Genomic DNA, 21,029 nt, shown 5'->3' on the forward strand with positions numbered 1-21,029 from the left:
AGCACACCCCAAAATGGGCAACACAGCACCAGTGGAAAACTCTCAAAGCAATTATTAGGGAAAATGGTCCTTCCATGAGCCATTATAAGGGTGAAAAGCCAACAGACCAAATTTTCTCCACAAACACACTATAAGAAAGAAGGGGAACATTTGCATCCCATGCAATACCAAGAAACTGAAATCCAATTCCTCACCCCTTTGGCTTTATTTTTCTGTTGAAATTTTGCGGAAACAAATTCTTACCTTTCAGAATATAATGGAAGTAATTTTGCAATCAAAATGAACAACATCCCACCTACTCATATGCCATCTAAGGGAGGAGAGAAAGGATTGGGGGGTTGTATAGCCTGTTTTGCTAATCGCTACTTTTAAGAGCTGTACCGTGACAGACATATCTTGCAAAGCAGTGACAACTCATCCCACAGATGAAAATTCTTCTGTTTCTGCTAGTTAACACCACCATCATTCCACAGAAAACCCAAGGCATTAATTAGATGGTTTCAGAAAGTGGGTCTGTCACAACAGTATGGATGTGTTTCTAATTTCTGCACATTCATTCAAATATGAGCTAGGAAAGGTAAGAGGTACATTCCCACCTCTCAGCCAGTTTTGTAAAAATACCCAAACAAATAAAATGGAACTATATACTCTGGAAGTATTTTTGCAATGTCTGCAGCTTCTACATGTTTCCCTGAACTATATAAATAGAAAGCAGAGCAGATATGCTATAACAAAACGTGACCCAATCCTCCAACTATATTTGAGCTACAACCATTGATTCTACTCCATTTATTTCTCAGCAGTTGCTTTTGCAGTATTGGATCTCTTCATCATATACTGTCGCTGCACAACCGTCCTAGAACACCACACTTGTCCTATTCTTTCATTTGGCTTGTGATCAAATGTATGGTCAACTATAGTAGCTTTAGTTCCTGAGTACTGCATTAATCAGATTTTGAAAATAATCTTCCACGTGACTTTCAAGAATCCTTTTTGGCAGGGCAAATGACATGTCTAAATACACAAAGGGATGCTGTGCCCTGGAAAAAAAGTATACACTGATGTTATTAAGGGTACTTTCCGAGAAATGTATGCCTGCCTGTCTGCCTGAAGAAAGTAGGTATCAGTTTACTACAGCTGTTATTATAGCTTCTTACCCTTTTATTACAGAAAAGGGCGTGCTTTTTGGTCACCTAATATCAAGCAAATATTTCGGTAAGTTCTTGATCAAGATAAAAAAAATCATCAGAGAAAATCTAAAAAAGTGCTAAAATTCTAGAAAAATGCTAGACACCCCACCACCCCCCCGAGCCCCCCTTCCTATGTTGGGCCAAATCTTCACTTCCAAAATTCACAGTAGAACTGAACTGGGTACATGTGTCAAAAACAGCAGTTGAGATTTTGCTGCAAGTCCCAAATGATTGTTCAGATCTGCAGATTAAAGGCAATGTAAACTCAACCCTTGTAGAAATGAATCAGCGACCTCAGGCCTTTTGTAAACTACTAGACTGAAGAAATAAAAAGACAATGTGGGTCTCAGCAGACCACGCAGAGGAGTGGCTGAAGTGACTGCTCGACAATGCTACTAGATAAAAACAGGTTATCCAAAGAATGAGTGTAAGCTGTATTTTGAGAAATCATACTATGCGTCAACTTGTGGCACCCAAGTTTGCCACACACATTCAATCAAATCCCTCCCCCAGAGTCATGAAAGAGTAGTCTCCATTTGGAGCTGGCAATGGTTACCAAGTTAAATGTTCAAATATCACTGGTGAAAATGTCAACAAATGACAGCATACACCAGCATATGCATGAGCTGTTTTACAAATACAATGTTCTTTATTACTGTAATTGCGCTTAGCAGAAATACAAGGCTGAGCTTATTTCCATCATCAGTACTTGTCAGCACTTGGGAGCGTAGGCTGGAAAAATAGTATTACAATAAAATCACATTCTCTTTTTGGATGGGTATGGAACTCCTGGTTCACTATGGCACTTCCATAAGTGCAGCACACCTGTCTTCTGCAGAAAGTGAATGAAATAATGAAAATATAGGACTATATTTGATATTATATGAGCTTTATATGTAATCTGAGTATCCTGAACACTACATCAATAAATATAATTTAAATACACCCCACCACTCCCCCATGTAACACTCAGTTAAAACTTGGAGACCGTTTTTATCCCTTTCCCATACAGAACTTTATCATATCATATATACATGTTTCTGGCTAGGTAGCTACTGCATTATATGCCAAAGATTCTGTATTTCAGTGTGCACTAAATGTATTTCTATACTACACACTTGTGAAGTATTTAGAGGTCATTTGGTATTATTGAATTAATTACTCTGTAACCTACATGAACAGTAGTTTGCATGAAAATTTTCTATCCCACGTTTGGATGCTTGATTCCAAACTGTGCTTTCTTTCCCTGCCCAAACCACGTTACCATTTAATCATCACAGAAGAGATGTGATCGTGAATAAGCAAATGCCATTTTGTGAATTCCACTGCAGCAATGCAACTTTACCATCTCATTCAACAGGACTGTAGTGCAAGAGAAAGGATTCTACTCTGAAAGATGGTACAGGTTGGAGGCTTTGGACTGTTTAAGAAAAAATAGTTGAAGCAGCAGCAGAAAAGGAGGGGTGAGAGCCAGACTTCATAATTCTCCATGGTACCAATGGGCCAATGAAGTCAGTCTTTAGAGCAGAGACTCATCAAAAGCTCTTTTTTCATTAGAGCTTTGCAGTCTTGGGATGAAAATGTCACTAGTGACTTATAAGATGGAAAAACTAAATTAAAGGCCAATTTCTTCCCCCCCCCAAATTGTTATCTATGACTGTAAAAGAAAGCACCTAGGCAAAACCAAGGGTGAGACAATTTTATTTGTCTTAGCTGACAGTGAAAGTCTAATTAGACTGACAAATCTTCTGTGCTATTTTCCTTTGTGATATACACTGTAAGAAAGGGTTTAGCCTGGAGCTGCATGTTATGGAAAGACATTAATCAAGATTATTGGACACTCAATAGAAAACACAAAATGCTGGAAAGCCTAATGGTTAAAATAAAAGGTTGAGAACCATATTCTGAGCCATGCCAATGGGCCAGACTCTCCATATGGAAAATGGGCAGATCCCCTCTTCTCTCCTTTAGAGAGAATATTCTGCATATTATATGTCATACACTGTCATTCTATGGCTCTAAGATTATAGCTGAAAACATCCACAAGTAATTTATTCTCATCACCTCCAAGCTACAATTTGAACAGCTTTGCCAGTGTCATTATCCTCATCTCAAAAAGTTGAAGCATGCACTGGATACATAACAGAGCACACAGTTTCTGGTTCCTCATGGAGAGCATAACCAGCAGTCCATCTGTCCTCCCAGAAGGGTTCTGAGCTCTTTTTCTCAGAAAACTGTCTGCGATTTTGGTCTTGGGACCCCAGCCATCCATGTCATAGGGCAGACATATTAGGGGCCTGCCCTAGGTCAGTGAGCCCTAGGGCCTCCAGAAGCTTATCTGGAGGAGTTCTCTGTAAGGACCCATGCAGCAGCTGGAATCATATCTCGGATTTGCTGAACTGAACATGTTTTGAACGGAAGACTCATGTATCACCCCACATGCTTTTCTAGACTAGCTTTACTTAGTAATTAACTTTAAAGATATCTTTACACAAATCATTTGAAAACTGAATGACCTAGCTGTGAACTGGAAAAAACGTGCCACATGAGAGCATATGGAGAGTCTCCTAAAAAGCATTGAGCAGCGACTCACTGAATAAATTCTGAGCATATAAGCAGCTGATATGGAAGCAGAAGCCAGGAGAATGAGTGTCACTTCAACTCATTTTCACAGGAGTCTCCCAAACCCAGAAATCTCCAAACTACTTCACTAACAATTGAAGCTGTGCTTTAAATCAGGAAACAGGGACACGTGGGATGCCAGGACCTTTAACAATTGCTAATGAAGTAAACCTGCAAGAAACATTGCAGCCTTGCAAGAATACGATGTGGTACAGTACAGTGACTTTCATCTAGTAGCAGCCTGCACAGCAAAAGCTAAAGGCTTATTTTTGAGGCCTTCCAAGGGTAACATGGCAAAGAAGAAGTCCCAGAGAGGATATTATTATCACAGGAGAGTCTGGTGTGTCAGGGCCCTGAGACCGGTAGCAGGAATTTAGTACAACACATGTCATTTCTGAACAGACCGTACTTGAATCCAGAACAAAAACACGTGTGAGAAAGTCAAATCAGCATTTCTAGTCAGGGGCAGCAGAGCACAAGCACCATTTGCGACTCACTGAAACATAGATGAACAGAAACTCCTTTTTCTCCCTTATTTTCAGTTAACAGAAAAAGGTCAGCTCTTGTTATCTTCCTCCAAGGCCTCTGAAGGATGTTTGAACCACAGAAACATTCCTATCAGTGCAGCATACAGTCACACATCTCACCTGTTTCTCACTCAAATCCTGCCTGTCCACGCTGATCTGAGTTTCACCACCTCGCAGAAACGTTATTATAAATCTTAAAACAAAGTGAAGTTATGGACATTTTAAATGCCAATATCACTGTCACGAGGTATTTCCAGTAATATTTTTCTCTCAATTCCCTTTGTCTTGGTTGTTTGTCCAAGACTATATGCCACGTTGGGGATCTTCACAAACTGAAAAGCATGTCATTGGGTCTGTGCATATACTGTGTATTTTTACAGCATTTCATTTTCCCAGCTGTCTTAGTCTGTGCTCTAAAATACTCCTGGCAGTACGTATGCTACCTAACTGCAGGAGGCATCTTGGTGTACGTTACAAGCAGAAGAAATCTTTGCCGTTCTCATGCTCTTCTGTACTTCTTTAACAAGTGATGTGTAAATCTAAATCCTACTGAAATTCCCCTGGATTTTGTATCACTTTGGGATTACAGACTTGATATTCTGCACAAGCTTTATATGCATTTCAAAAAGGAGAAGTTTTAGTTACTTACATATGAAAAAGAGTAATACAAATAGCACAGATCCTTCTAATACAGTAAGAAGAATAATTCTTTATCCCGAATCCTGCTATTTTGCATTAGATGCTTTACTTTTACTTGTATTATGCTTGGTATTTCTACAATGGTCCAGAACCCTTGTGTGTTAAGTAGTGTACATGTGCAGAATAAAAAGTACATTCTGAATCCAAGGAGCCTGCAATCTAAGCATAAAACAAGATATCACACATAGATACATAAAAATGGATAAAAACAAAACAAAGTGACAATATCGATCAGCTTGATAAACAGCTGCCTTAGACCACCATCAGCCTAACCTCTGACAACTTTTTGACATGCATCATGATGAAGGAAGGGTTTCAGTGGGATTAGAAAAATAACCCACTGTTGTCTTGTGGATTGTACCAGAGAGCAGAAAGATTCTTATGATCAAATCTAAGAAGTGAGCAAAAATATGCTTGAATCGTGCTGATCAGAACAGGGAGAGAAGGGGCTAAACTGTGAATGGCCTTGAAAGTGAAGAAAAATTGTTTATTTCTGAGCAGAAAAGAGAAGAGAAAGCTGGAGCAAGGTAATAACTGTATTTGTACCGTTCATAGCCTTGGGTAGCTATATTTTACATTCCCCAAAGAACAAACTTGTTCTATTAGATTTTTGTAACACTTAGATCTAAAATTGTAAGGAGGCTTGACAATGGTGATGTCGAACACAAGCGAGATAAAATAACCATTAGGCATCTGAAAACCACAGCTGGAGATACTGCCCAAACAGAAAAAGACAATTTCTTCTGGCTTTCACCACACAAATAATGCAACTTAAGCTGACAGAATCAAATTCTACCAAGAGGAAGAAAAAAAAGGCGAGCCATCTGTGCTGCGACAGCAATAAAATGGCCTGATATTGAAATGCAGAAAGTTGTAATGGAGGTACATATTGACCTTTATCTTTCTTTCAGTGGGTAGCATGAAGTGTCAAAGAGTTATTGCTTTAATATAAGCCAAGATGAGGCCGTTTGTTGTGGTGCATGTGTATCCAGGAAATCACTGCTCTAACCATGTTTTTAGAAGCACTTTGACACTTTATTAAATCTTCTTGATGCTCTATCAGCACATAGTGGTCTCTACAGGCTGAGTGAACTGCCACGTAGGTTAGGCAGGAAGCTTTCTGGAAGAGTTCCTCTTCAAGTAAGCCAGGGTCATTTCCAGCTTGACCCAGCCCACAAAGGTGCAGCGCTACTCTCCATTACACTCCTATAGCTAAACACAGTGCTGCTGCCTTTATAAATCATAGAAAATCTCCAATAAACTAAGAAGAGCAGGATCAGGACCACAGACTGTATTCTTCTGGAGAGGTAGGTGCACAAAGATTTCCTCTAAAATTAGAGCTAGCCACTGAGGAGAAGGAACTGTAATTCTTTCAAAGTTTACGACAAACAGTGACCAAACCTGGGGCAATTTCCCCTCATTTAGCTGAGACTTTATAAATCACCTTTTGGGTGTCTGAGACTAATAACTCAATCCCAATCCTGCTGCCAACTGGATTTACAGAGTACCAAAGAGGGCAATGTTAAACCTTGGCTTGGAATTAATTACTCTAATAGTTGTAAATTCCACTGCAGCCAGAGGTACCTCACAGAATCACAGAATGGTTGTGTTTCGAAGGGACCTCTGGAGGTCATCTGGTCTACCATAGCCAGCTGCCCCACACGACGTGCATATGGCTTTTGAATATTTACAAGCATGGACACTCCACAACCTCTCTGGGCAACCTGTGCCAGTGCTGTCACCCTCACAGCAAAAAAGTGTTTCCTGATGTTTAGAGGGAAACTCCTGTGTTTCAGTTTGTGTCCATTGCCTCTGGTCCTGTCACTGGGCACCACTGTCAATCTTTACACCCTCCCATCAGGTATTTGTACACACTGATGACAACCCTGAGCCTTCTCCTGTCCAGGCTGAACAGTCCCAGCTCCCTCAGCCAGTAGCACCATCTCTCTTTCGTACTGAGGAACCCAGAACCGGACACAATACTCCAGGTGTGGCCTGACCTCCTACACAATTAAGAGGATGATTTTTGTGTTTTCTTATCCTAAGGGACCAGGACTAGATAAAAAATAAAAGAGAATGGTCATATATATACAAGCACAACCAATAATTGATTAAACCTTCTGAAGCAGTTAGAAAGCAAGCATGCAACTTGTATGATTACAGATTTCAAAGTCCTTGATTTCATTAAGGTCTTCTGTCCCAAGCAGTAAAAATTGTTTCAGGGAAGCAGATGGAATAATCTAAATTTTTTCTCCAAGTAGACAACAATATACCTTTCTCTGGAGATTTAATAAAGGCACATCGATCAATAATCACTTGCCAGTGTATGCTGGTATGTCAGTGAAACTATGTAGTTTTCTACATGGTGAGGTTCGGAGGCAAATAAAGATTTTAAAACAAATGTTTCATCCTAGTTGATAACATGATAGTAGAACACTGAAATAAATAATTTTCAAAATCTGATTCACTGCTCAGGTAGGTTATTTACATGTTTCTTTTCTTTGCACAGACAAGGAGAGGCAACTTAGGGTGTTTATTTCTAATCAGTACCATATTCTGGCTGCCACACCAGTAGTTCCAAAACCACTGCATTTTTAGGACTGAAAACACTACCTTGGCACAATTACACTAGAACATCTGAAATTCATCTTCTGTAAGAATGACTGTTACCAAAGATGTTGGAACCACTCTATGTTGGCACATCTACATTTTGCAAGAAACTGATCTTGATAGCATTCCTTTAAAATTTTCTACAGGAAAGCTATGAAAGGAAAATGAAAAATGGCTCTACCTGGAATTAATGCTCCATTGCTTTTCTCCCCGTTATAAACTTCACTGTTGCAGCCATACATATTGTCATAATAATAAATAACCATACACCCACCCCCTGTTAAGCTTTGTAATGCTCTTAGGAATACATTTCCCCACATATGGAACTGCAGAAACATAGTTAAAATCATGTTCTTGTTCACATAGGGGCAATCTTACTTACATAATCCTTACCTACATAAATGGGCTTGCACTAGAACACAAGTAAAATCTGTCCCCATTATCACATACATGTGCCATACTAATTCATCCAGCTGTTTGTTCACCAACACAGGAGGACAATATTTTGTGGTGATTTACCCTATGCAACATTATTAAAATAGTTACATGGAGCATGATTCGGAGAACATGGCTCCCATGAAATTACAAGTGAGCAGCAAAACAAAAGACTAATTAAGAACCCAAGGAAATGCAGAAGACTCATTGACTTACCTGGATGCTGGGTGGTGAACGATTTTTTCGGGTTGTAGTGGTGGCCATTGTAGTTGTGGTTTCCATGACTGTAGTAGACATTTCTGGTGGCACGGAGGTTGTGGGTGTTGTTCCCAAGATGGAAGGGACTTCCCCAACAAGTCGGACACTTCCATTTATTTTAATATTGGGGTTGTTTTCCGCTGCCATGTTCAACACTTTCAAGCCATTGTAATAGAGACCGGAGAGCTGGCCTTGGAAGAGACGCCCTCTGTCCTTCCCTCCTATGGCTATTTGCGCCTGGGTGTTGAAGATCGTTAACTGTCGTCCTAGTGAAGGGGGGTGAATAACATTATTGCCAGACATTTCTTTCACTTTGCATCTTACATTGAGTCCTGGCCAGAAATGACGGACAACAAAGAAGTAGATTCATTCTTGGTAGTGTTTATGATGACTGGAGAAATACAGGATGGAAATGTACTGCCTAAAGTTCATTAATAAGGAAGATTAGCCTGAAAGCAAGAACAGCTAAAACTGAATCTCATAGTTCAGCATCCACTCACACATCAAAACTCTGGAGGAGCACTGACTCAGAAATTTGAATCCGCTCTTTTAGAGTAGAATGCATTTTAAACTACAAATAAGGCTTCAATATGTGTCTATTTTTTCAACTACCACTTCAGACTGCAATACCTGTCAAGCTTTAGCCCATAAATATACCTTTTATTTTGACGGGTCAAAGGATGGGATTAACTCATAAACCCACTTTTAATAATGCAAACGTTTTGAGGGGTGGCTTGAGGACAGTAAAACATCAGAAAAATTTGATGGTGATATAAGGATTGTGTAGGAATCTTACGTCATGATCTCCCACCTGTTAATTTTGTGTTGTGAGGGCTCACAAATCGGAAACTAAGAAACACCAAATGCAAACATTTGTGATGTCTCTGAAAGAGCAAAGTTTTTGAAATAGCAAGGATAACATAGTGCTTCAGGTGGTTAAGCCCCAGAATGCCTTACATGTGACTCCCCTCTTACAGACAATGAAATTCAAATGTAGGCAGGTTAAGAGGTTTACTCAAGGTCACACCTTGAGTGTTAGGGGTGGTCTAATATCGCACGTAATGAAAAATAAATTTATTTAAAATAAATCTAGTAACAATTGCCAATTCACCTAGTTTTGCAGGACACTTAAATCACATTCAGCCTGGACTGTCCTATAAATACCGCTTATGTCCCAGGCTGCTCTAGGTTGACTATATTAAGATATAAATTGCTTCATGCAGTGCAAAGGCAGTGCCTATAATTTCACTGTCCCTCAGAAGATTAGGGGCATGCCACCTGGAATCTGTTGAATTAACAGACAACCAGACTGGGAAGAGCTCAGAAGGGTTATCAATGCAACATCAAGTCAATCATCATTCAAATATTTACTGTGTTTTCCCATTTTTATGAAGTTTGCAACACATGTCCCCATCCCATTCCCACTCCCCAGTTCTCACTCACCACTCCCTCTCTCTAGTCCACCCTGATGAGAGGTGCAAAATGCCACCACGTAGCAAAGCAAGCCTATAACCCACTGCTCATTCCTTCACAGCCAGTGGTTAGAGTAGATCAAAATATGAGGGGCAGCTCACCAATTTTGGTGGTCGTCGTGACGGGTCTTGAAGTCAAGTGGTGATGCGGTGTTGCATCATCTTATGGTGACAGGATGGACCATGGGGAAGAGAACGGGGACAAGAGAAGAAATGTATCTGAAAGGAGTTCCTGTCCCCAAAGAGGGCCCTAGCTAACTAAGCAAAAGTGTATGGAGAGGTGTAACATACGGACATGTGGAGGTGGGCTGCACATCCCTTGTGCTCCTCACCCACAGGTTTGTAAATGAAACACTAGGACTTGATCAGGGTGGAGTAGCTGCATTGATGAAGAAATGAGAAATAAAAATGGAGGGTATCCTTCCCCTGGAAAGTGTTGAAACACCAGATGCGATATTCTGCATCTCAGGAGGTTTTAAACTTACCAGAGGCAACTTATGTCTATTAAAACATCAACAAACATGCACTGAAGCCACACATCCTCAGCACGTAAAAACCAGAGCCTTTCCTCTTGTCTGTGAGGAAAATAGGATCTGGTAACAATACCTGTCAATATATTCAGCCCTCTCAGCCCAGCTCCTGTCTGAGCCAGAAGAAACAGCACTGTATGCTGTAGAAGGCCAAATTCTTGGCATATAACGTGTCCTCAAGGTTTGCTTTTCTTCTCTGTACTGTTGTGCTTTGGATTTTTTTAATGGCTCTGCCATAATCCTTTACTGCACCATCTTCCCTTCTCCTCACAAATTCCCTCCCTCTAGCACTGTATTTCTTTCTGTACTGTCCCTGCTGCTACATACCCAGACATTTCACTTGCTCCTTCCCACCTCAGTCATGACAGAGTGCCAAAAGGTAGAGGTGATATGAGTAAAGAACAGGGAGTTATTTCACTAATCTTGAGATGGTATCCCTGAAAATGGAGAGAAGGTATTGACCATTTAAAGCTTTCTATTTCCATTTCCATTCCTTTTTCCCCCTTGAATCAATACAGTATCTTTCTTCATCATTTACCAAAGGGAAAAGTGATAGCAAATAATGAAGGAGAAGAATTTTTGCTGTTCCAGCTAGGAGAGCTCCCCAAGCCAGGACAGAAAAGGGGTGCCCTCATTTTACTGAAGGATTACAACTCTCCTCAGGACATCATCTATTCTAACCCAAGCTCATAGCACAGCTTTAGACATGTCTGCCATATCTCTTGCTTTACTTTCAGGAATGAGGAGTTAGTATATTAAGGCTGAGAAAAAGATCAAGTCTCCATTTCTAGGCCTTCATCTGCATCTTCTAATGCTGAAAGAAAGTGTACACTAAGGAGGTGGTCCCACTCCAGTGAAAAAGGAACTCTGATTGTGTTTTGGGGTGTTTCTTGTTTGTTAAGCAGTCTTCCAGTCCTGGATTCATGCTCTGCACCATGTTAATGCTGAAGACAGCACTGGTACTAGAACTGTGTTTGCTAAAAGAACAATCACTTGTTGGAGTCACCTACAACCTGTCATTCCTCATTCTTCATCCTACAATGGTGTACACGCGCGTGAATAAAGACAACAGGGAAATGCATATGGAATGAGAAAATTGTTGAGAGAATATACACTTAATTCTGCCACCATCAGTCTCTTCTATTCATTCTTTTCATGATATGGTTCTGAAGACCTTACTTCCCCTAAGTAAAATTTATTTGGCCACTGAATTTTATTGAGGAACTGTTTATATTACTAAATTCTACTAGATGTGTAAGGATTGCAGACTTACAGTCCTTCTTTTCCACAGAGAACTCGCCCTACTGCTATTTTAGTGTCATACTGGAGAAAAATGATGAGCATATTTTAAGTTACTGAGGTGTTTTGTAAATATTCTGAATAGTTCAAGCTCTCGTATCTTTGTTTGCTCTCTCATTGACTTTTTCATTTGGAAAACTGAATACCAATCGAAATATCACAGAGAAATCTTAGTGAAGCGTAACTTTTTCATAACACTAGGAGAGATTTTGGGCCTGATTTTGCAAATCCTAATTCACATTAACAGTTCTTCCTTCAAAAGGACAGTCACTCACATCAATGAGACTTCACATGTAAGTAAGAGAGATTTGAAGAATTAAGGACTTCCAGGATCAGTCCTTTTGATGAGATGCTTCTGGGTCTTTATTAGCTCATCCAATTGCAGAATAGGTAACATCTGTGCCTTAGCAGACACCACGTATTCTGCTGAGGAAATCTGCTGGGTTTATGACTACTGAAGTTTAACAATATAGAACTAATACTTCTTTTTTTACTCACATACATAATCTCAATGAATTTAATAGTATTTAATGCTTTGCTTATTACTCATATAATTCAAGATTGTAAACCTGGGCTCCTCCTAAGAATATTTTAAACCAATTTATAAAATTTTAAAAAACCCAAAACCCAGTAATGATGCCACTTCAGAGAGACGTTGTGTTATATTTTTTTTCCAAGAATGAACTATTTCATTATTATGAATAGTGTAACAGTGGTACCAAAGGAAGACCAAATCTATGGCATTCAAAAATGTCAGATGAAAAGTGTTTCATCTTACCTTACTCAAGCCAAGAACTCATATGGGCAAGACTGTTATTCCATATGCTGTCTCTTTGATGAATCTATCTATTCCTCTATCCATCAGTTCATCTTGCTCTATTTTGAATGCAAGCTACCTTTTCACTCATCAACTTTATAAAGTCTTCTGACAGAAAGTTTCCATGTTACATTAATTGTTGGATGGATGACCAGATGGATGAGCAGGTTGGTGAGCAGCCACGTAAATTATTCATTCTTATTATTTTTCAATTTGAGTGGTACCTAAGTTGCTGAAACGTCTATCTACTTTGGAAAGAAGGAACAAAGCTATACTGTCTCAGGTGTTACACTGCACAATGTCAATCCCTAACACAAAGTGTGAAGACTGAATTTCCTTTCACTTTAAGTAAAAACATGGCTCTACCCTTCTAGCCTAACACATCCAGTGCTTTGAGAGTGTCTGAACACTCAAATATTGTCTCTTTTACACCTTATTGCATGTGTGATTGTCTTTTAACAAAGCATCAATATCCACAAAAGGTAGACTTCAGTTCAAAACTTCAGGATGGCTTACAAATGAAAGTGCCTTGGCATGCTTATAAGCTCAAACTTGGAGAAGCAGTGACATAAAATAAAAATTTGGTGGAAAACCAAAAAGGAAAAAAAACCCCACCCAAAACAAAAACACAAAAATAAAAGAAAGGTGGATTTCTCAAGCACATGAATTGCATCAAGGAATTAGACATGCATCTGTTTTAACAAAACTGAGGCAATCATTGTCTTTAGTGTTAAAGGGACTTTAGCAATTCAGACTTACCAAAATTATCCTCTTTTTAGTGTTAAGCTTTATTTTTTTTATTTTAGTTTGATCTTGTAAATTTACAAGGCAACACCATGAGACTCAATAAGCATTTTCTGTATATATTTATCTTAAAATTTATTTACAATTTAGCTGAATTAACTGTTCCACAAAACCCTGGTGGTCAAAAAAATATTCTGTTTTAGGTACGCCGATATTTTTGTCTCACTTTCACAAATACTTCAGCTTAAGTTACAAACATTACACTGTTGTAGACCAAACCTGAAAAGTGGGCAACATTGTCAGCTCTCATGGAAGTCAATGGGAACTGAGTGTGCACAACACTTTGCAGGATCAGACCCTTCACATAAAAATATTTTTACTGTAGTTAACCACATCCTTCGTGACTTTAACTTAATTCATGCTGGCTAAATCAATTTGTTAATTCAGCTGAGGATATAAGTTTGAAACAGAACATAAATTGTATTTTTCCTATCATGTAAAAAGATTGGTTTTCACTCTGGGAAAATTTGTTAACAACCATAGTCTAAGTCAGCACAGAAAATGCAAGATCTGAGTTCAAAGGTCACCCCATTTTATAAGCAGTAACTTCTTAAAAGGAAACAAGAAAAGATTGTGTTCTGCTTTTTCTAGATTTCAAGGCAAGGAGTTAGTTACAGTGATTTTTTTTTTTTTTTTTTTTAAAATACCACATGTAGTATAGAGGGAGAAGATCTTCCTGACTTATGCTCCAAGGCTGTATTACCAAGAACCCAGTCCAAACCCTGCTGAAATCAGTAAAAGTTATTCTGTAATCTTCAACGTGCTTTGGAATGGGGTCTACATCCAAGATTTTTTTTCCTCCCTCCAAACTCCTGATAAAAGAACATTACTGTTCTGACACAAGTCCTATTTCAACAGGTCACTGAGCGTATGCAGAACTCCCACTCAAGCCAGCAGGACTTATGCATTTTAACAATTGATTTGCTGAACTGAGGCCAATTACTCCAGGCAAACCCACAAAATTAAGTAGCGCTGCCTGACATTAAGTTAGGGAAGAATTTGACCCATAACTTAGACAGATGTATCATTTGAGTGTTCAAATTGTACTCCAGATATAGCATAAAAGCGACAGAACAATCATCTTTCTCTGTCTCCCTCACTGTAGTTTAAATGAAAATGTTAAAAAATGTTTTCTTTACAACATTTTTTAAAATTGTTTAATCATCTTAATACAATTAGGAAACACCCAGCCATAGTGGCCAATCAACTAAAGAGAAAAAAGAAACTTACAGGAAGTAGTTTAACAAGTAGGTTTGAAAATTTTTTAAGAAAACTTAGATAATAAAGATATAAATGTAGTTTAAAAACAAATCAAAATGGGAAAATCATGCAGTGGTTAAATTGCCATAATACATGTTGTTGCTCTTTGCTCTTCTTCGTTTTGGGTTTTTTTTTAAGTAAACATTCTCCTGAATTTTTGCTTGTTTGTTTGTCATTACTATGATAGCAAGCTTAGAATTTCGTCCCTTTAACTGCATTTTAATAGCAATGTATTATAGCATGATTTATCAACATATGGCAGGTGGAAGCTGACACAAATTATAATGAAAATTAAAACAGTCATTTATGCAGCAGGCGATTATAATTTAAGAAACATTTATTTGCAGGCTTTAAAAATGAGGGTTTAGAATCAAATGGGTTTAAAATGAAAGTTTTAATGACTGTTACCTTTTTCCTGCAGCCACTCCTCTACAGGTCGGTTATATTTGAAGGGGATTTTCTGTTTTACCATTTGGAACCGTTCACTATCAGTGTTGCCTTTAAAGTTTAAAAAACAGCTTAAAAACAATCTGAAAAGTCAATGAAATAGTTAAAACATCCTAGATTTTTGGGGTTTTTTATGACCTTATTTAGCTATAAATAAATAAGTGTGCATGTGTGCACATATATATTTGAAAAGAGAGAGATTTAGTAAGAGATCTTTAGTAAGGTGGAGAATAGTTATACAATTCCCTGAGGTTCTGGAAGGTCAAAGTAGTTAAATCCTAAGAAAAAGATATCTCAGATTCTCTCTCCTCAGAGCATTTGTTTATCCAGATCAGTTAGAATGCAAGTGTAATTTGCCTGGGACATGAGAACTTGAGTGAACTCAATGACATGAGTTAAAACATTTTGATCAGACTCTAGATCTGATTACACCAGCACACAGCACAACGTATCAGTCGCACACACAGTTAGTAGTATTTTGATAAACCTTCTTGCAGTAGTAAAGACGTGTTACGACTAGAAACCCAGAAAACAGAAAAAAAGAATGGAAGGAATTATAAGAAATTGATGCTGAAAGGATGTAACAGAATGAGTTTAAATAACCCTGAGTGGGAAGATAGGGGGGGAAAAAAAGGAAGTGAAGTTTAAAAAGGGGAAGAGCTGTTAATTAATGATATGCAACTGAAAGGCTGTAACAGAATGAGTTTAAAGAACCCTGAGTGGGAAGATAGGGGGAAAAAAAAGGAAGTGAAGTTTATAAAGGGGAAGAGCTGTTAATTAATGATATGCAAATACTTGTGTCCAGTTACCAAAGACTTAGGCCTGTTGCCAGAAGAAACAGAAGCTTAGAAACTAATTTAAATGAAAGCAGAAATAATTACCTGAGATGTAAATTCTGGCAAATGCCGTTCCATTGTTCCATGCTGATGGATGATAGAATTATCCAGTAAAGTGTGTTTTGGAGGAAAGCCCTTAACACTCCCGCAGTACAGAAAGGAATAGGATTCATATAAAGCCTTTGTCCAAATCCCCTGGCTACTGAAAAAATTGTACATGGCTTGGACCAACCTCTAGTGGAAAGGAGAAGCCGAGCTGGACAGCGTTAGGAGTGACATTAAACAAGTGCCATCATTCTGCTTTTTCATTTTCTTCAGCTACAGTCACTTCCTGACTCATTCTAGTTTTTGCTTCATGTATTGTTTTTATAAAAACTCTTCAGTCAGACAGGCACAAAAAGAGTGCACCTTTTACAAACTTCATTGTAATATTGTAGAGAACTAGAGTAAGCCCCCAGCTTACTGAAGTAATGCTACCATAAACAGAAGTTCAGTAGATCAGCAGTGCTCTAATACATGTTTTGAATAAATGGCAGTCCAAGAGGCAGCAACTGCTCTGTGCAATTTGCAGTACTGCTTCTAAAATCCCACATATAAATAACCTAATGTGGCTTCATATCTATTTGACTTTCTGAAACAGATGCTGGAATCTTTTTTTAATGAAAAGACACATCAAGGAAAAAAGAAAATATATATATGACTTAACAGCTGGCAAGATGCTCCACCCAGTCAACAGCAGGCACTTTCATACTGCAAGCAATACGACTGGTAAGCCTCACGTGCTTGGTAATCCTTACTGTGTAGCTGTTGGTCGGAAAGGGTGCCAATCTCTACGAGGTGCCTGCTGACCACAGCTATCCTCTCCAGCATCACCTTGGTACTGCTGGCTTTCTGGAACAAGTGAGAGCCACTATAGCGACACATGGGCTACAGTCCCACAAGGATTCACATCTAATAAAGCATGGTCCTAATCTTATGGGGTATTTGTAAAAATCATTATCTGTATCTCTTTAAGTCCAGCTGAAAGGAAAACAGCAATTTGGATTTGGGTTACTATCTCCAACTATAATGAGGAACATTTAGGAGCCTTGCTGCTTATTTGGGGCAATAGGCAAAACAAAGCAAAACCATTTAAGAGCTTCACTGTCCTGATTCCTTATCACCTTCCAGAAAAGTCATCTACTTTTTTCCTTCCATGTAACATTGTGGAAAACTGTTATTCCCCACTGTAGAAAGATCTAATCAAGCACTAGCTGACACACACTGATGTACCAGTTTCTCTGTCCCACCTCAGATGCCTGCCATGTACATTTGGTTACTCAGATAAACCAGAAGAAAAAGATAAAAGATTGGAAACACACTCAGGTCATTCATCAAATAATATTAAACAATGTACTGTGGTGGCTTGGAGTCACTCACAGACATTAAGTTACCTTTAAGTACATTCACAGTTCTCATAATTCATATAAGCACCAACAAAAGTACCAATAGTCAGTTCTGTACTTCTATGAACACAGATTCATAAACATAAAACTTGAATCATGTTCAGTGCAGGATCTAAGAAAAATAATTAATAAAGAGCTGCTGAGGTAATATAAACAACAACAACAAAAACGCCTCCTAAAGCTAAAGAGACAGAAATCTTAACAAAGCAATGATTTTTGATCTGTTTATTAATAGTAAGCTGATGACTAATGTAAGCTGGGGTCACGCAGGTCAGCTGTTTTCCCAGTTTCTTAATCTAAAGGATAGGTCCCTTTCCTGCATGTTCTCCTGCTCTTGTAAGCCTAAGGGAAGTTTACGCTCACAGGACAGGGAAGTGGACCTGCTGGTTTGGGGAGAACAGCAACAGAAGTAATTGAGTCAAGCGCACTACAAAAACAATTTCTTTTCTAGGATCAGTTAGCAAGGCATTCTGCTTATCCATTAGACCTTTTCTCGACACACTAATCCATGCTCTCCTTCACCCAACCAGCTACATCTTGTAAATGCAATCATAGAAATACTTCATCTCCTCTAAGATATTTTTGGTCTGTTGCAGTGTGCCTATTTTTCTCTGTGTAAGAAAGGAGTACTAGGTCCTGACACTCAGGAGGTGTTTCAGTTGGACTTAAAGACCTAAATTTCTTTGTGAACTCCCAAATTTCTCTGTCAAGCCAGACTTGAACACTTACAGAGTCTGAAACTACATCTGTATTGCTCATGATACAGAAAGATACAGTTTCAGTAGAAATGGAGGTTATTCCCCACTTCTAGAGTATGTTCTGAGTAACGCCTTCTGATTAGATGAGAGTATGCTGAAATCTTAACGTGGATGGACAAGAATATTTTCTATAGGGCCAGATAAATTCTGTAACACACTTTACGCAGAACAAAAAACTTTGCTGACTTCAGTCAGTATGTACATAAGCAACCTTCTACTGGCAGCAATGAGAGCTTTTTCAGAATAAAGAATGGTCCACAGTTCATAGGAATGCAAGAGACAGCCAGTGGCTAGCATGGAGTGCTTCTGCCTCTACGTGGAGGGCTGACTGTAGAAAGGAAAAAATGTAGAGAATTGAAGTGTCTCATAAATAGGGCATCTCACAAGAACAGGCCAGCAAGACTAAGGTAAAAGGGAAGTGGGACAATGAACGAAGACATGACAGGTAGAAATGGGTTTCTTATAATATAGTCCTAGACCTTCAAGAAAGCCAGAAATTACAACTATTCCCCACCATATCTTTAAAGACTTTTTTTTAAAATCAGGTTTAATTTAATTTAATTATTATTATATTAGGCAGATATATTCAGCAAGATTAAAATACATATAAAATCATACCTTTAGAAGCTATGAAAAATTGAAGGACATTAGAAAATTCAAATAGGTTTAAAATACAACATTAGAACCTGATCTATTCTTTTTTGGTTTGTTTTTAAATTTTATTTCAGACATTAGTAAGAATGATTTTTAAAAACTTGTGCATGAGAATATATTCACTGATATATCCATTTACAACTTTGAGTTAAAGAACAAGGTTTCCATTTTCAAGTGCTTGGGACTGTCAGTAAATATCAATAAAAACATACAATTTTCAAATTAATATTGACTTTGAGTTGTGCTTAAATAAACAAACACAGCATTTGATATGAAAGTTCAAAAAGGAAATATCATGGTTTGCAACACGAAGTAACATAAGTTCAACATGAAATAAGCTCATCGGAACTCTGACAGCTGAGCCATAATGTGATTAAGGGGAATTCTTGTCCATTTTCATACACAGAAATTTTCAGTAACAATCCTTTTGTGGCCTCAATGCAATGCCTTTCTAGAGCCGAATTATACACATGTTCAAACAATCCCTTCATGCAATCAATCTAGACCCCCCCTTTTTTCCTCTTTGAGTCCAGCTCTGATTCAAGGCTGTAATTCAGAAAAGGATACACAGGATAAAAAGAGCCATTTAAGTTTGTTTTTACAAATACACTTAATCCCATAGTTCTTTTGCATTCAGAATCAATGTGGGTCTCAAAGGTCTGCAGGATGTAATTTCTTATAGTAAAATTGTGTTGATTAGTTTTGCTACTTGTGATTTACTAAATATTTTTCCTCCCTTAGATTCTAGGTGCTTAAATAATATGAGTACCAATAAGAACTGCTTATTTAAAATAACCTTCCTCCTTTTTCCTTCATCTGAATAATAAATTCCTATGTAGCAATATGGCTTATGATTTGCTTCACAACTTAGCTTCTTCTTAAGAACTGTACCTCAGAAATGCATTTATAGAATCACAGAATCATTTGGGATGGAAAGGACCTTTAAGATCATTGAGTCTAACCGATTATTGAGTCCAACCATTAACCTAGCACTGCCAAGTCCATGTCTAAACCATGTCCCTAAGCATCACATCTACACATCTTTTAAATACGTCCAGGGATGGGGACTCAATCACTTCCCTGGGCAGCCTGTTCCAATGCTTGACAACCCTAGTTCCCTCAGCCGCTCCTCATTAGACTTGTTCTCCAAACCCCTCACCAGCTTTGTTGCCCTTCTCTGGACATGCTCCAGCACCTCAATGTCCTTATTGTACTGAAGGGCCCAAAACTGAACCCAGTATCTGAGGTGCGGCCCCACCAATGAGTACAGGGGAAGGATGACTTCCCTAGTCCTGCTGGCCACACTATTCGTGATACAAGCCAGGATGCTACTGGCCCTCTTGGCCACCTGGGCGCACTGCCAGAATATATTCAGCTGCCTGTCAACCAGTACCACCAGATCCCTCTCTGTCAAGCAGCTTTCCAGCCACTGTTCCCCAAGCCTGTAGCATTGCATGGGGTTGTTGTGACCCGAGTGCAGGAGACCCAGCACTTGGCCTTGTTGAACCTCATACAACGGGCCAAGGCCCATCGATTCAGCCTGTCCAGATCCCTCTGTAGAGCCTCCCTACCCTCAGGCGTACCAACACTTCTACCCAGCTTAGTGTCATCTGCAAACTTACTGCGGGTGCGCTCAATCCCCTCATCCAGGTCGTTGATAAAGTTGTTAAACAGAACTGGCCCCAACACTGAGCCCTGGGGAACACCACTTGTGACCAGCCACCAACAGGATTTAACTCCATTTACCATCATCCTTGGGGCCTGGCCATCCAGCCAGTTGTTTACCCAGTGAAGAGCACACCCGTCTGAGCCACGAGCAGCCAGTTTCTCCAGGAGAATGCTGTGAGAAACAGTTTCAAAGGCTTTACTAAAGTCCATGTAGACAACATCCACAGCCTCTCCCTCAACCACTAAGTGGGTCACCTTGTCATAGGGGAGATCAGGTTGGTCAAGCAGGACCTACCTTTCATAAACTCAGGCTGACTGGGCCTGATCACCTGGTTGTCCTGGACGTGCTATGTGATGGCACTCAAGATGATCTGCTCCATAACTGTCAGACTGACAGGCCTTCACCTATTCCTTCACCTATTTTTTCCTTTCTCATGCAAAATTCTAAAGCACAGTCAAATCCAGCTTTGTGAAGACTGGGATAAAACAAGTCTTTTATTCCATTTAGTACTGATATGTACAATTAACAGAAATCCTGCTGCATCTCCTATGTATCACATAGACTTGAGTTCTCCAACAAACTGATAAGCACCCAAGCTTGGATGACCTTAAGGATTTTTATGGTAGTATTTTGAAATCTTCTCGATCCCTGAATCTTGTTTAACCTGAATACTCAAAATATTTCAGATACCACAGGC

General features: G+C 39.0%; 1 protein-coding gene across 7 annotated transcripts in view; it reads right to left on the minus strand.

The window, feature by feature from the left end:
* The window catches only part of NRXN3 (neurexin 3), a 982,535-nt gene that overhangs the window by 105,862 nt on the left and 855,644 nt on the right, over positions 1 to 21,029 (minus strand). For 3 of the 7 annotated variants that reach the window (XM_009646640.2, XM_009646643.2, XM_009646642.2), the window contains 2 exons: positions 14,932 to 15,021; positions 8,300 to 8,607 (listed from right to left, as the gene is read on the minus strand). In XM_009646640.2, coding sequence (XP_009644935.1) covers positions 8,300 to 8,607; positions 14,932 to 15,021 — 398 coding nt within the window. Of the gene's footprint in view, positions 1 to 6,118; positions 6,122 to 8,299; positions 8,608 to 14,931; positions 15,022 to 21,029 lie in introns of all 7 variants that reach the window. The other 4 variants (XM_035901996.1, XM_035901998.1, XM_035901997.1 and 1 more) reach the window with 2 other exon arrangements.

This window comes from Egretta garzetta, unplaced genomic scaffold (assembly GCF_000687185.1).
Source record: "Egretta garzetta isolate BGI_Z169 unplaced genomic scaffold, ASM68718v1 scaffold79, whole genome shotgun sequence".
Taxonomy (NCBI): Eukaryota; Metazoa; Chordata; class Aves; order Pelecaniformes; family Ardeidae; genus Egretta; species Egretta garzetta.